General features: G+C 35.4%; 1 protein-coding gene across 1 annotated transcript in view; it reads left to right on the forward strand.

Annotated features, from left to right (window-relative positions):
- Positions 1–14,509, forward strand: part of LOC140055459 (uncharacterized) — a 46,522-nt gene that overhangs the window by 1,033 nt on the left and 30,980 nt on the right. Inside the window, exons 2-8 of the mRNA XM_072100798.1 lie at positions 3,659–3,868; positions 4,841–4,903; positions 6,604–6,675; positions 8,148–8,270; positions 10,004–10,117; positions 10,260–10,469; positions 10,914–10,985. Coding sequence (XP_071956899.1) covers positions 3,659–3,868; positions 4,841–4,903; positions 6,604–6,675; positions 8,148–8,270; positions 10,004–10,117; positions 10,260–10,469; positions 10,914–10,985 — 864 coding nt within the window. The remainder of the gene's footprint in view (positions 1–3,658; positions 3,869–4,840; positions 4,904–6,603; positions 6,676–8,147; positions 8,271–10,003; positions 10,118–10,259; positions 10,470–10,913; positions 10,986–14,509) is intronic.

A 14,509-nucleotide genomic window follows, 5' to 3' on the forward strand; every position in this document is an offset into this window, starting at 1 on the left:
GACTGCGAACTCCCATCCCCGACATGCCCAATACCTCACCCTCATCCCCGAAAATCGTCCAAATACGTGCCCCACAGTACAGAAAGTTGTTCGTAAATTAAAAAATTTGTAAACTCGTTTGGAATAACTCATACAGTACTTTCTTCCCTGTATGAGCGTACTTCGAGCGATATAGTCTGTAAATTTCTAAGAGTTGCAAATGAATTGCCGATTTCAACCTGAAAAATAAATGTTTGGTCCCTGCATGTAACATGATATTGACGCGTCTCACAGCGAGCTGGGGGACGAACGATTCGTACAAAGGACACCGCCAGACAACTGCGTACCAATTGTTTAGATCACTGGCAGTCAGGCAGCATGCATAGCCTTCCGACATACATCAGTATTTATGTGTGGCTATGAAGTATAATGTATCATAGAGGATTATAGTGAATATTAATATTTTACACTATAATATCTATGGTATCATGTACTGTAGTTCACATTATGGCATCCGATTATTTTTTTCTAGACCACCAGCCGATACGTACTCAAATGTATCAATATCACCTATTTACATTGGCATATTTAATTTCCTCAACAAATTGCTGTAAATAAATATTATAGATAGAGCTATAATAAGAATTGCATTTGCCTTCACCCAGTGTGCTTTTTTCGGGGCTTCTCCTAGACGTACGTTCGCATTGAACTTGAACGCAAAACAAAATATCGAGTAAATGATCAAACAATCGGCGGTTCCGCACAGAGCACGCGCATCTAACATACGGCAACAAATGTTATCGTTTAAATAGTCCACGAGTCCAAGTACGATCGTTTTGCTCATTGGTAGCATGCTGCATGAGAGTGTCTTTTCCGGCCACATCTAGGGGTGTCATTTAACAAATTTTGCTTCGCCTCAGGCCCCACCCCAGGGGGGGGGGTAGGTATGGGGGTGGGGGTGACACTTAGTGTGCGAACCCCCCCTTGACAGATCCTGGCTACGGCCCTGGTACTGTTAGATATAATTATAAACATATGTAAATTTATATATAAATATATATAAATGCGCAATATACAAATAAACTTTATTTACTATACTGACAGTTGCTTCTCAACATTTGTATTAATTAATAAATACACAAAATATAAACGTTGTACTATTTTGGTGTATCGTTACATGTACTATGCTATTTCAATCGACTATGACAGTGACAGTTTTAACAAACTATTAAAATCGCAAATGTGTTACTGTATCAAGTGGTATATTATTGATAGGCCTATAAAACATGAAAAACATATTTCGTAACTGAGTGGATAAAGAATATATTTAAAAATTGTTCTTCTTTGCACCCATATCCTCCTCCCCATCCCTCAACCCTAATCTTACACACAAAACACAAATTGGGTTTGTTTAAATGAGTCCGAATAAAAAATGTGGACTCAATTTGTGACAAGTTTCTCCGATTCCGGAAGTAATTCCCAGGGTGCTAATTTTAGTTGACTACATAAATCAATATATTAAGTAGCAATCATTTTGGATATGCAAGCTGTAAAAATACTTTGTTATGCCAATTTGTGGTTCTAGGACACCTACCCCCTAGACAGTTACCCCCCGGATGTTTACCACCCGGACAACTACCCCCTTAGGACAACTACCCCCTTAGGACAACTACCCCCCGGACAACTACCCCCTTAGGACAACTACCCCCTTAGGACAACTACCCCCTTAGGATAACAACCCCCCGGACAAATACCCCCCGGACAACCACCCCCTTAGGACAACTACCCCCTTAGGATAACTACCCCCCGGTCAACTACCCCCCGGTCAACTACCCCCCGGTCAACTACCCCCCTCCCCCAATCCAAAAGTAGACAAATATATAGGACCGGTTTCTGTAAAAATGAAATCATCTGTTTTTAACGGGTGTTTCGAAACTAGAGACCCGAGACCAGAGACCTGACACGAGACCCAATACAAAAAGGGAGACCTATATTTGGGTCTCTCTTTTCGTATATTAGGGTCTCCCTTTTCGTATAGTGTGGTCTCTCTTTTCGTATAGTGGGGTCTCCCTTTTCTTATAGTGGGTCTCCCTTTTCGTATATTTAGGTCTCCCATTTCGTATATTTGGGTCTCCCTTTTCGTATATTTGGTCTCCCTTTTCGTATATTTAGGTCTCCCTTTTCGTATATTATGGTCTCCCTTTTCGTATAGTGGGGTCTCCCTTTTCGTATAGTGGGGTCTCCCTTTTCGTACGTGGGTCTCCCTTTTCGTATATTTAGGTCTCCCTTTTCGTATTGGGTCTCGGGTCTCTGGTCTCTGGTCTCGGGTCTCTAGTTTCGAAACACCCGTTTTTAACCGATTATTCTGTTTAACAGCACGCTAGACCCTAGATGTGCTAGATTTAAAGTACCGTATTTATTGAAAAAACGGCCTGGGCTGTTTATTGTTTAGGTGGTTTTTAGATGGACATTTATTGGAAGAAAGTTGTTTATTCAATGGGAGGGGGTATAATCTAATGGAAATAGACGCCGATTATTCCATATGATGTTTCATGGGAGTGACATGGTCACCGTTTATTTGAGGGGAATTTATTTAAAGATCGACGTTTATTCGGTGAGTGAACATTGAGGTCAAATATCAAAAGTGATATTATTCTTCAAGTGTACAAAAATACATATATGACAAATTTGAGACAAAAATTAAGTGGTTATCGAAGCATTGTCCTGACGCAAAAATTATTATTATTATTAGCGAACCCAGTCTTTACAGTAAATACATGGAGTACTATATAATACGTTCGACTATCCTATGATCATGTGTGACAATCTTCAGTTTATACCACCAGGCTATATTTATGTTCAATCTTTTACTTTTGTTTACAATAATGAATAGTAATTCGTCAAAGTAACGAATTAAAATATAGCTATTAATTAATAGTTGCAGAGTCAGGTTGTTGAATGGTCTGGGTGGTTAGGGTGTTCTAAAGGGATAGTTTTCTGGGTGGTAATTGTCCGGGGGGTAATTGTTCCTAGGGGGTAATTGTCCGGGGGGTAGTTGTCCAGGGGGTAGTTGTCCTAAGGGGGTTTTTGTCCTAAGGGGGTAGTTGTCCGGGGGGTATTTGTCCGGGGGGTAGTTGTCCTAAAGGGGTAGTTGTCCTAAAGGGGTAGTTGTCCTAAGGGGGTAGTGGTCCAGGTGGTGGTTGTCCGGGGGGTAGTTGTCCGGGGGGTAAATGTCCAGGGGGTGAATATCCGGATACGCCAATTTGTGTGTGTATGTAGAGCATTTATCCTGCCAGCATGAAGCTTAAAGCATATGTCTACGCTAGCTAACCTTAGTAAGAAAGCTCCAAGTTTGGCAAGACAAGTTTTTTAGATAGTGTAGACCAGTTTTCAACCAACATATTGGTCAGTTGCAGAAAACTAGTTTGCAAAAAGCAGGCCACGTTCTTGACAACTAGTTTGCTAATGTTTAAGAAACCTGCTAATAGTCTTATCTTACTTATCTTAGTTATGGGGTTCTACTAACTAAGAGAGTTTGGTAAAGTTGCTACTTTACCAAACTATTTCAGTGGTGGTGGTAATAGAGGAATTTAGAAAGTGGGGACATTAAACTAAAATAGCCTTATTTTTGTGACCTATTTTTTGTTGACTATTTTACATGTCTTTTATTTCTATTTAGAAAGCAGATTGGTAGGAGCTAAAGTTCGTATTGGTAATAACAATATATCACCTTTTGATGGAAATACACAATGTGGAAATACTGTCTCGTCGTCTATGGTGTTAACAAATCCTATAGAATTCATTTGTAATGAAATTGTAATTGGTCAATATGTAAGCGTTTATCATGAACAGGGTTTCGTCACTCTTTGTGAAGTGAAAATCTACAGAGGTAAGACCATTCAAATTATTAGGGAGAAGAAGAAGGGAGACCAATTGTATTATACTGTTCTACTAATTTTTTTCTTGTTTTCGTACCTAGTTTAGTCTAAAATTTGTCAAAGAAAGTTTTTTAAATATTAAATATTTTAATGTTAGCCCGCTGATCGTTATCACACAACATAAATGTCCACTTAATCTAAACGTTCATATCTATCATATGACGAGTAGGCCCCTAATAAATGACTGACACGTGTGGCTCAAATTTAAAAGTCCCTATTGTCCTTTAGTACCAATCATTGATAATTTAGTGTTCTGCAATGCAATAGCCATACCATTCTAAAAATATCCAGAAAAAAAACTATACTACAAACAAAATTGCTAATGTTTTTTTCATCTTATTCTACGTAAGACCCTATTCTCTCTCCTCGAAATTTTTATATTTGAAAACCTACATGCCCTGTGGCCCCTGTTGGATCCTGGCAAATCATTATGCCATAAACTTTATTATTTCTTCACACAAAAAAAGCAGACAAAAGTAGTTTACCTAATTTATAATTATGTTCCAAATAAACATCATTATTAGCAATTTTTTTCATTAATCTTTTTCTAATTGAGAGTATTATATTATTATTATTAGTATTATAGTAAGTTTATAGAACAGGAGGCATGCTTTCATTTTTGTTTCAATCAATAAATGTACATGCTCTCTAATCCTTGAATTTAAAACTGGATGACAGCTTTTAAAAGTATCATGGTTTCAAGTGCTTCATAACTACAGTATCACTCAGTTTGATAACATTTTTATTTTACCAATCATTGGTTAGATGGATTTCTATTTTGCAAAGCATTAAAGCATATCAAACCGACAATACTTACACCACCTATTCTACAAACTGAAGTGCTATGGTTCCTCTCTGCTGTTCTACTTACAAATTTGTGTGAAATAAAAAGTTAACTCAATATTTTCTTTTTATTTCTCTAGTGCAAAGCACTACTTTAGAACCAACAACACCAACCATGGTACAAACCACTGCTTTTCCAATTGGTAAGCTGTATTTATTTAATTAAGTTATTTTACCTCCGTCCGCCTTAGCTTTCAAGTGAGTTTAGCAGTCACCTAAATATTCTGAACATTCTATTTAACTCCTTCTGAAAAAATAATGTTTAATGAATGTAAGTATGTTAAAACCTAAACTGATTACATCTGTAGTTTACGTATTTTTAGTTATTTATTTGAATTTTGAACACAGAGACCAAAGGAAAACCAGTCTTTTGGGGTTCTATACTAAACACCACATGACAAACAATACATAATAGTACCACGTGCATCTAGACCATAATGTCTGTTAGTACTTCCATTAATAAAATAAAACTAGGCCTATGGTTTATAGTCCTTATCCGAGAAGACTCCATGGGGCAAGTGAGCGCCTCAAACCCTTGCCGTTGTTATGGCTACGTAATTACGGTTCCACTGTCTTAACCGCTCGGCCACTCACTCACTATGAATTGCTAAAACCTGTGAAGGCTGCCATACGTCCTTTATTAAACACAGTCTCCTCTAGCTTAGGTGCAAGCGCCTGTGTTGTGGCATGTTTCCATGTACCCTGCAGGATGATCTTTGACAGATCTTCATGTCCAGTTCAGTTTTCTTCATTTCACTATGCTCAGAAGGTCTTGATGAATAAATGTGACTGAAGCAAAACATAAATGTGGATTGTCTAATGGAAATGCTAGTCTCACAACAGTTGAGGCGGTTGAATTTGTATCTCAATATCTTGACAATAACTGTCCAAACAAATCCACCTAGTGGTAAGCGATATCTAATTGGGTTATCTCCTGAAGCTGGATTAGAAAGATCAGATGACCAGAACTGGAAGTGGGAAACAGGAGAAGCAGTAGATTCATCTGTGATAGCATGTGGTCCATCAAATCAACCTGGTGAAGGTGCCAACTATGATGTTTTTGTTCGATTGAAGCCATCAAATAGACTAATTTATGCAAAAGAACCCATGAAATGATTTAGGATAGAACTTCAAAAGATTTCTTTGTGTTTCCAGATTTCGATATGGTCTAGGTCAATCAATTATCTTTCGCATGATTACGATTTTTAAAGAATAGCTTGGGTCACTTATTTTCATCATTCCAGTAAATTTCAATATGTTACAGCTCCTCAGAATAAAACGTTTCTTGGAAGCTGTTCAATTGTAGATATGAATTCATGTACAAATTTTTAGTATCGGATGTTGTGACGCCATCATATTGCCAGTTGAATTATAAAAGTCGTATTTTCATATTTTGTTCATGGCATCCATTTTCTATGTATCCAAATTTCTTCAACACGTTAATATGTTGTTCAGATAATTCCCTTTCAAAATTGCTATAGCGTGTTTCATTTTGATGACATTATCATGTTAAAAATTGGAATAAAAGGCGAGTCCCGTTATTTTCACCTATTCTGCACTGTATGTAGTACAGTGTATAGTGTAAAACTGTATACTGTATATACTTAGACACAAAATAAAAAGCACATTATGTTCTTCAGGTCACAATGGCATAATCAAAATTTCTATAATCATAAATGTATGACGTGCATGTGGCGTTTTTGCAGCGGATAACTTAACTTAACTCGTCCATAGTGACGAGTTCAAGTTAAATTTAATTTTTTTGTTAATTATACTATTTTTTATTATTTAATCTATTGAAGTTGAAATTAACATTTGGAATATGTTATTTACTATTTTCTAGCACAAAGCACTGTTTTGGAACCAATAACACCAATACCTACAACCATGGCACAAAACACTGATTTTACTGTTGGTAAGCTGTTTCTATTTATACACTGCCAAAGAAAGGTACTAACAACAACAAAGTTTTAAACAAAATGTTAAGACAAGTTGAAGTTTCCATGCAAACATATTGTAATTCACATAGACATTGTAATATTATGATTCAGGGACGATTCGGCCCTGAGACGATTCGGACCGGGACTATTCGGCCCACTTTTGGTGGACAAGACAAGACAAGTTGAAGTTTCCATGCAAACATATTGTAATTCACATACAGTAGACATTGTAATATTATGAGTGCATGAAATAATGTTTGTTCTTTGTTTGGAAATTTTAATTTTGGTGAAATTGCCTTACATTGTAGATGTAATGGTTGAATAACCTTATACAATGTCAACCCAGAAATATATGTCATCAATATGTTAACCCACAATAACAAAACAGAAACTAGAAAGCCACTCAGAGAGTGCATACCTCCGCCTACTGTTCACCGGAAAGTGTGTGTCTTAATGCTGTGTGTGATTTAGGCTAATTTCACTACAAGCATGTGTATGCAAGTTTGGTGTAAAGGTTATGTAACCCGCCTTTCAACTAACAATAGAACAGAAACGCGAAAAACAAACAAGTGAATTTGAAAAGAAATAGTTGTTTTTAAACTAGTTGAGAAAATACAATTTTAGTTTACTTGTTACTTTAAGACTGCTCACCGGCTTTTGAAATTTCTGTCCTATCTTTTAACACTAGCAAGTCTGAAAATAATTTTTCAAAAAGTGGTCCAGAATTGGGACCGTGGTCCGGATTTAATGTAGTGGTCCTTGACCAGATATTAATCTGTATTTTCATTTTGGGAAAGATCTTGTAATTACTTTTTGAGTAATCCTGCTAACAAACAAACACACACAAACGATTACATATAGCTCCTTGGCAGAGGTAAATAATAGCAACAATTGTATCGGCAATACAAACTTTTAACCTATTTTACCACATTTTACAAATTAATACAGTAGTGGGCAGTATAATACATTTAAAATAGATAGAAATTATTATATTTTATTTGCTGAATGGTTGCATTTAGATATTTTATTTGAAAAAACTTGCAGTACAAAAAACTCTAGCACAAAGCACAACAGAACCTACAACTATGGCACAAACCAGCACATTTTCAAATGGAAAGCTGTTTATATATGTTTTTTTTCCCCTCGCCTTTCCTTAATCAAACATAATCATGACATAAAAAACAGTAGGCCTACATATGAACAACAAAAGTAACCTCTATATAGCAAGAAATACAAAGTTTGTACATTACCACTGTTTTCAGCATAGGCATAAACTTCCATGATAGAACATTCAATGCACAAACTACTAAAGGTAGTATGTGTATATTGTTTTCTCTTTTTATAAAACATACAAGGAAGGCCTGGTTTAATGTTTTTAAATTAATATATATCCATAATTTAATAAATCAACAACTACAGAGATAGTGTCTTTAACTATACTTTATAGAGATTCAGATGGCAGACTCAGTACAAGCGTTTCAAAGTTCCACATACTCAAATGGATCGCCAAATAAAGCTATTGATGGCAACACAAACACCAATTATAACCAAGGATCATGTTCCCATACAGGTTAGTAAGAGTAACCGTTGATCATAGTTGTGAGTAAGTGACCGAGCGGTTAAGACAGTGAACATTAATCCGTAGGTTTGAGGCTTGCTCCATGGTTCTGGTGGTAGAACAAGTCTTCTCGGATAAGTATTATAATCCATAGGCCCAGTGTTTACACATTGCTCGTGTTCATTTTAAAGAACCTAGTACATCTTTCAAGACGAGTAGGAGGTACGTACTAATACACAACCAGTCACTGGTGTTGTGGGTCAAGTTAAGAGTGTCTGTATTCCTATATACAGGCGAACCTGGATTTAGGTAATGTAGTACTACATCTATAGCGAACTAATCCTAACACCACTGCAACTGGATATCATTGTGTGCTGCTGTGGCTGAAACACAATATCTAGTTTGTGGATACGATAAGAAGAAGATGGTTGTCGTTATGGAGATGTTGTCATGCACTCTATGTTTAAAAATTTAATATTTTGGAGGCAATAGAGAATTCCATGATGTGAATGCACATAATACAGTAGACACCTGCCGGACCCAACAATTTTTTTTTTTTTTAAGACGTTATAAATGAATACAATTCTTTGGTCTCTGTGGTTTTTGTACTAATAGTTGAATTAACATTTTGCACACTGAAATGTGTCCCTGTCGAATAATTTTTTTGCTATTAGGTTGAGGCAGAATCTATAGAAGGCGTGCATTCACGCATGAATATTTTTGGATGTGACGGGAAAAAAAACGCGGTTATCGAAATGTTGATCTTTCGTCGCGCTGGAACTGATAATGCAAAAAAACCTTTAAAAAATAAAAATGTTACAAATATTGCTTATGTTTGTGAAATATTAATTTTTTTGACATCTAACAATGTGCATATTAAATTAATTAATTAAAAACCACAAACCTGTAGAATTTCCAAGAACTGTTGTTATACCTTCCTTTAATTGTGGTCCACATTCAATGTTTTTTTTTTTTGTACTTTTTAAAACGATTTGGTACACATGGTAATTAATATTTAGTGGTGCGCAATCATGACAATTATTCATGTGTTTATAATTATTTAATTTAATATTTGGTTTTTAATTTGTAATCACAAGCTCAACTTCAGGCAATATCATTCTCCAATTTCAAGTGTGTGTGTGTGTGTGCTACATGGTAGGTCCTAGCTGATATATGATGCTTAGTTGAAATTAATGTGATCCAAGATCCTATGTTTGATGTTAATAGATTCATATATGCAGATGTAGATTTTCAGTTCAATTAAAGTTTAAAAAAATATACAACAATCTCACCAATTAAATTAAATATATAGTAAATGTAGGCCTAGCATATAGTGCAATTATATTATATACAGGTTTATATGGCTAGCCTACCTTTAAATATATAATATAAAATGGGCCTAGCTAGGCCCTAAGAAGCCATTCTACTTTATAAATAAACTTTGTTGGTCCTAGCTATAGGCCTACTACTACTAGGATAGACCTACTTACTCCTCAGTCATAGAGTAGTTAAAATAAGCCAAATAATTAATTACTAAATTGATGAAATATGCATGCCCTCTATAATTTGTGCCTTATTAACCTAATGAAAAAAAAAACAATGCATCCCTTTCTACTTTATGAGCAGGGGTTAGCCATAATGTTAAAATATATATTTCCCCTCGTTTTACTGGAAAGTGTCCTAAAAGAGGGGGTCTACTCTATACTGATATGATCATCCAGGATATAATTTATATTTGTATTTAGGTCCGGGTAGTGATCAATGGTGGTATGTTGACCTTGCGACACCAACAGCTATTGCAAAAGTTGTAATTTTTAACAGAGATCATGATTGTTGTGGGAGTGATTGTCCTGGTTGTGGTAAGCACTTACATTAAAACAGTTTAAGGTATATTGTACTACTAAAATGATATATATGACAAAAACACTTCCTGAAAAAAAACATAGATTTTATATTAGTAAATTATATTGAAAACACAGTATGTGTCTCATTTCTATTTAGAAAGCAGATTGATAGGAGCTAAAGTTCGTATTGGTAACGACGATCATTTGCCTTTTGATGGAAATACACAATGTGGAAATACTGTCTCGTCGTCTATGGTGGCATCAAATCCTATAGAATTCATTTGTAATGAAATTGTAATTGGTCAATATGTAAGCGTTTATCAGGAACAGGATTCCGTCACTCTTTGTGAAGTGAAAATCTACAGAGGTAAGACCAACAAACAGCAAGCAATTATAGGAAAAATCAATACAGTACAGATTATGTTGAACTATATCTAGATACAATTTATCTTTAGTAATCATTTATTTGCTTTGTACCCTTTTTATTGTACTAGTAGTTTAAAATGTGCTAGTTTAATGGTCAAGTTAAACTGGACGACAGCGCGAATGTCACAGCTGAATCGTCACACATCCATCATAACACATAGTTTTATAAATTCACTAGCTTAATACTCAGCAGCATATACCAATTCAATAGTACCTGCAAAAAAAAACCAATTTCACAAACAGAAGTGCTATGGTAATTTCTCCATGATATTTTACTTGAAATCTTTGTAGATAGATCCAGATTGTGTCATTTTCATAAATTAATATGGTGAATGTGGGTATGTAGATAATTAACTTTCAGAATATTTTCTATACTATTGTCTAGCACAAAGCACTGCTTCAGAACCAACAATACCAATACCTACAACGATGGCACAATCCACTGATTTTCCAATTGGTAAGCTGTTTCTATTTTCAAGTTTCTTCCTTATATGTTCAGTTTTTTTGTTTTGCAATTATTTGTTGTGTTTTATCTGTTTATTGTGAGGATACCCTTGTCAGCATTTATGCTGTTTAAGGTCATCTTCTATGAAAAAAAATTAAAGTAATACAAATCAGACACCAATCTTTTTTACTTTTGTCTAAAAATAGTACTTCTATTTCTTCAAATTATGTTCTTCCAACAATTATCAGAGACAAGTCAATTGAGCAGTCAGTGTGAAACTGTTTATTTTGAACACTTTTTCTAATATCGAGTTCAACTCCTTAAAACTGATTTGAAGAGGTATATGTTGTATATGTTAACAGGATGGTTTCATACCTGTATAGGAACACTTCAGTTTTCATATTCCTATGTCAAATATCAAGCTGACCACAACAGTGGACAGTTTCACCATAGGGATATGCCTTACGCCAAAACAGAAGACATCTTCGATGAAACATTATTGACCTATTACAGACCACCTATGCACTGCCTTAGTCCTGGCGGACCCTGCTAAAGGATCGACTAGAGACCCCACCCTTTACCCAAGTAGTCTACATATATATTGCAGATACTACAAGCAACCATAAGATCTCGCACATTGTAGGAATACCAAAATGGCATATTACAGACCATCGATGCCCTGCTTTGGTCCTAACAAATCCCGCTAAAGCTTGACTAGAGATCCCTGGGCCCAAGTAGCCTACCTTAGATACAGTATTGCATATACAGTACCACCAGCTACCAATGTTATTATCTAGCACATATAAAGAATATATAATGCATATTATAGTACATTTACTATAATGCAGTGCGGTTTCTACTATACCTAATTTTTTTGTTACTTGTATACTGTTTCCTATTTAAAAATAAAAAAGTAAAATAAAAATAAAATTTTTCTAATACTGCACAATGCAGCTTTCTCATTTGCTGATAGTTTGTTTGTCATGGTGCATTGTTGCTGTCGCAACCCCTTGACCGATTGTGCTCACATTTTATTTAATTTCATTTATTTATTCATCACTTGGATTGAAACAGACACCACACCAGAAAAACATTCAGATCTACTACACAATACGGATGGATAAAAGAAAGGGAGCATTTATATGTCTGACTGGTTTCCAGAATAGTCATTCAAACAACCTTTTTAATGATGTATCTGTGACCGAAAACAATAAAGATGATACAGGTTATGGGTGGAGCAATGACTAGGGACAGTAAACTTGAAATGTAAAATAGCTAACCACATTTAATCATGTAAATTTACAGAATAATTCATATTTCTCTCATATACCGATGTTATGCTTTTCATCGTTTTAATATAGATTTATTTTAACAAAACTATTATTTTTAACATTGAATAAATTCATCTGGTTCCAAATAATATTTTTGTGGATTTTTACTTTTATGTTGAACCAAAACAACGTTTTCGTTGTTTTGGTTCAACATAAAAGTAAAAATCCACAAAAATATTATTTTTAAGTTATTTCCCTAAAAAAAGTTTTTTCAGTAAATACAGTATGTTTAAATGTGAGATAGTGGATTCCAACCTCATTATATGTTTATAAACATTGGAATTGTTTCCCTTCATTCATTTGATAAGTCTAAATAGATTAATGCACTTCTTATTGGGGGGGGGGGGTCTAGAGTGCCTATTGCAGTGGATAAAATGTCTGTTGTTTGTCAATTTGGTATGAGGATGTCAATGGACATCTCAGGGTGGTGAAATTAGGTGGTATTTTTTAGGCACCTTTCGTGCTTACTTATAACACTGATATTTTTTTTCAGTATGTACTTTTTACTATCAGTCATCACAGTATACTGCTTTTAGAGTTGAATATTATGAAGGAATAAATGTGACCATAGCAAAAGATGAATGTGGATTTTCAAATGGAAAACTTGCTAGTCTCACAACAGTTGAAGAAGTTGAATTTGTATTTCAATATCTTGACAATAACTGTCCAAATAATCAGCCTAGTGGTGATAAATACTTAATTGGGTTATCTCGTGAAGCTGGATTATCAAAGTTGGATGACCATAACTGGAAGTGGGAAACAGGAGAAGCTTTAGATTCATCTGTAACAGCATGGGGTTCTAATCAACCTGGTAAAAGCAATACTGGTACTGGTACTGGTTCAAATAACCGTCTCACAGAGACATCTGGTAGCCATTGACTTGAAGTTGGCATTTGGATGTGTTACTTTTAAATGTAGGCCTACAGTATGAGAGTGACTACTACCAAATTACACAGTCACAAAACAACTTATAAAACAGTTCATATATACAGTTAAAACATTGCTGGGAATTATAAATTTCTGTTGAAGCAGGCTCTAATGAAGTTGCATCTAGTAAGTTGACTTTGTTGTACAACTCTATCAAGTACTGATGGTATCTTCCGACCTCTTCGTTTACTTTGTGTTGTGTGAAAAGTAAGAATTTTTGTAGGATCTTCATTTTCTTTTCTAATTACATGTCCGATCCAGTTGAATTGTTGCTTGTAGACATATTCTTCTAGCGGTTGACAGCCAGTAATTTTGTAGAGATCGTCATTATCAATTACGTAACGCCAGTCTATATAGTTTTCATCTGTTTCTTCATCTGAGGATATGTCTACATGGTTTGGTGGGCAGACTCTTTGAAAGCCATTCACTAGCATTCTTCTTAGGAAGGTTTTGTATGTTGTGCTAAGTTTGGACATTTCACTTCCTGTTGCCCTCCAAGCATGGCAACCATAGGTGAGTCTACTCCTAACTAGACCATTAAGAAACATCATTCTTGTTTGTAGGTGGATCGTTCTGTTGGTAAGCAATGCCCTATTCTCTGCAAATGCTCCTTTGGCTGAATTGATTCTGTATTTTACTTCTTGATCTCCAATATGAACATCATTGTAGGTAGCCCATACACCAAGGTATCTAAAGTGTGTTACGTTGTTAATGTGTACGCCGCCAATTTGTATGATGCATCTTGGGTATTCTTCAACTTCCTCTTTCCAGTTCCATATAATGGTTTCTGTTTTGGGGGCACTAATTCTTAGACCAAATTCCAGACAAACTTTATTCAAGATGTTCACAATGGTTTGCAGTTCTTCTTGTGACCAGGAGCTTACAGCAAAGTCGTCAGCATAGCCACTTTCAAAGTCGTCATAGATGCCCCTTGATGGTGCTTTACATCTTTGAGCACGATTTGTAGCTTCAATAGGAATTAGGTATTGTATCATTAGGCTATCCAAACTAGCATCTTTACAGCGTTGTTTGAACACTCTAATAACGTAATCAAAATATTGGTTAAACATGCTGGTACTCTCAATACCACCCTGTCGCACCCCAGAAAATGTTTCGAACTTATCATCACTTGGATCGTCTTCAGCAGGGTATGCTTTCGTTGAGCTGTACAGTGATTGTATAATATCAATCATAGTAGTAGACTGGTTTAAGTGAAACCTATTACGAACGCTTAGGAAAAGAAGATTACGATTCACATGGTCGAATGCTGCTGTTAAA

This window comes from Antedon mediterranea, chromosome 7 (genome assembly GCF_964355755.1).
Source record: "Antedon mediterranea chromosome 7, ecAntMedi1.1, whole genome shotgun sequence".
NCBI classification, from domain to species: domain Eukaryota; kingdom Metazoa; phylum Echinodermata; class Crinoidea; order Comatulida; family Antedonidae; genus Antedon; species Antedon mediterranea.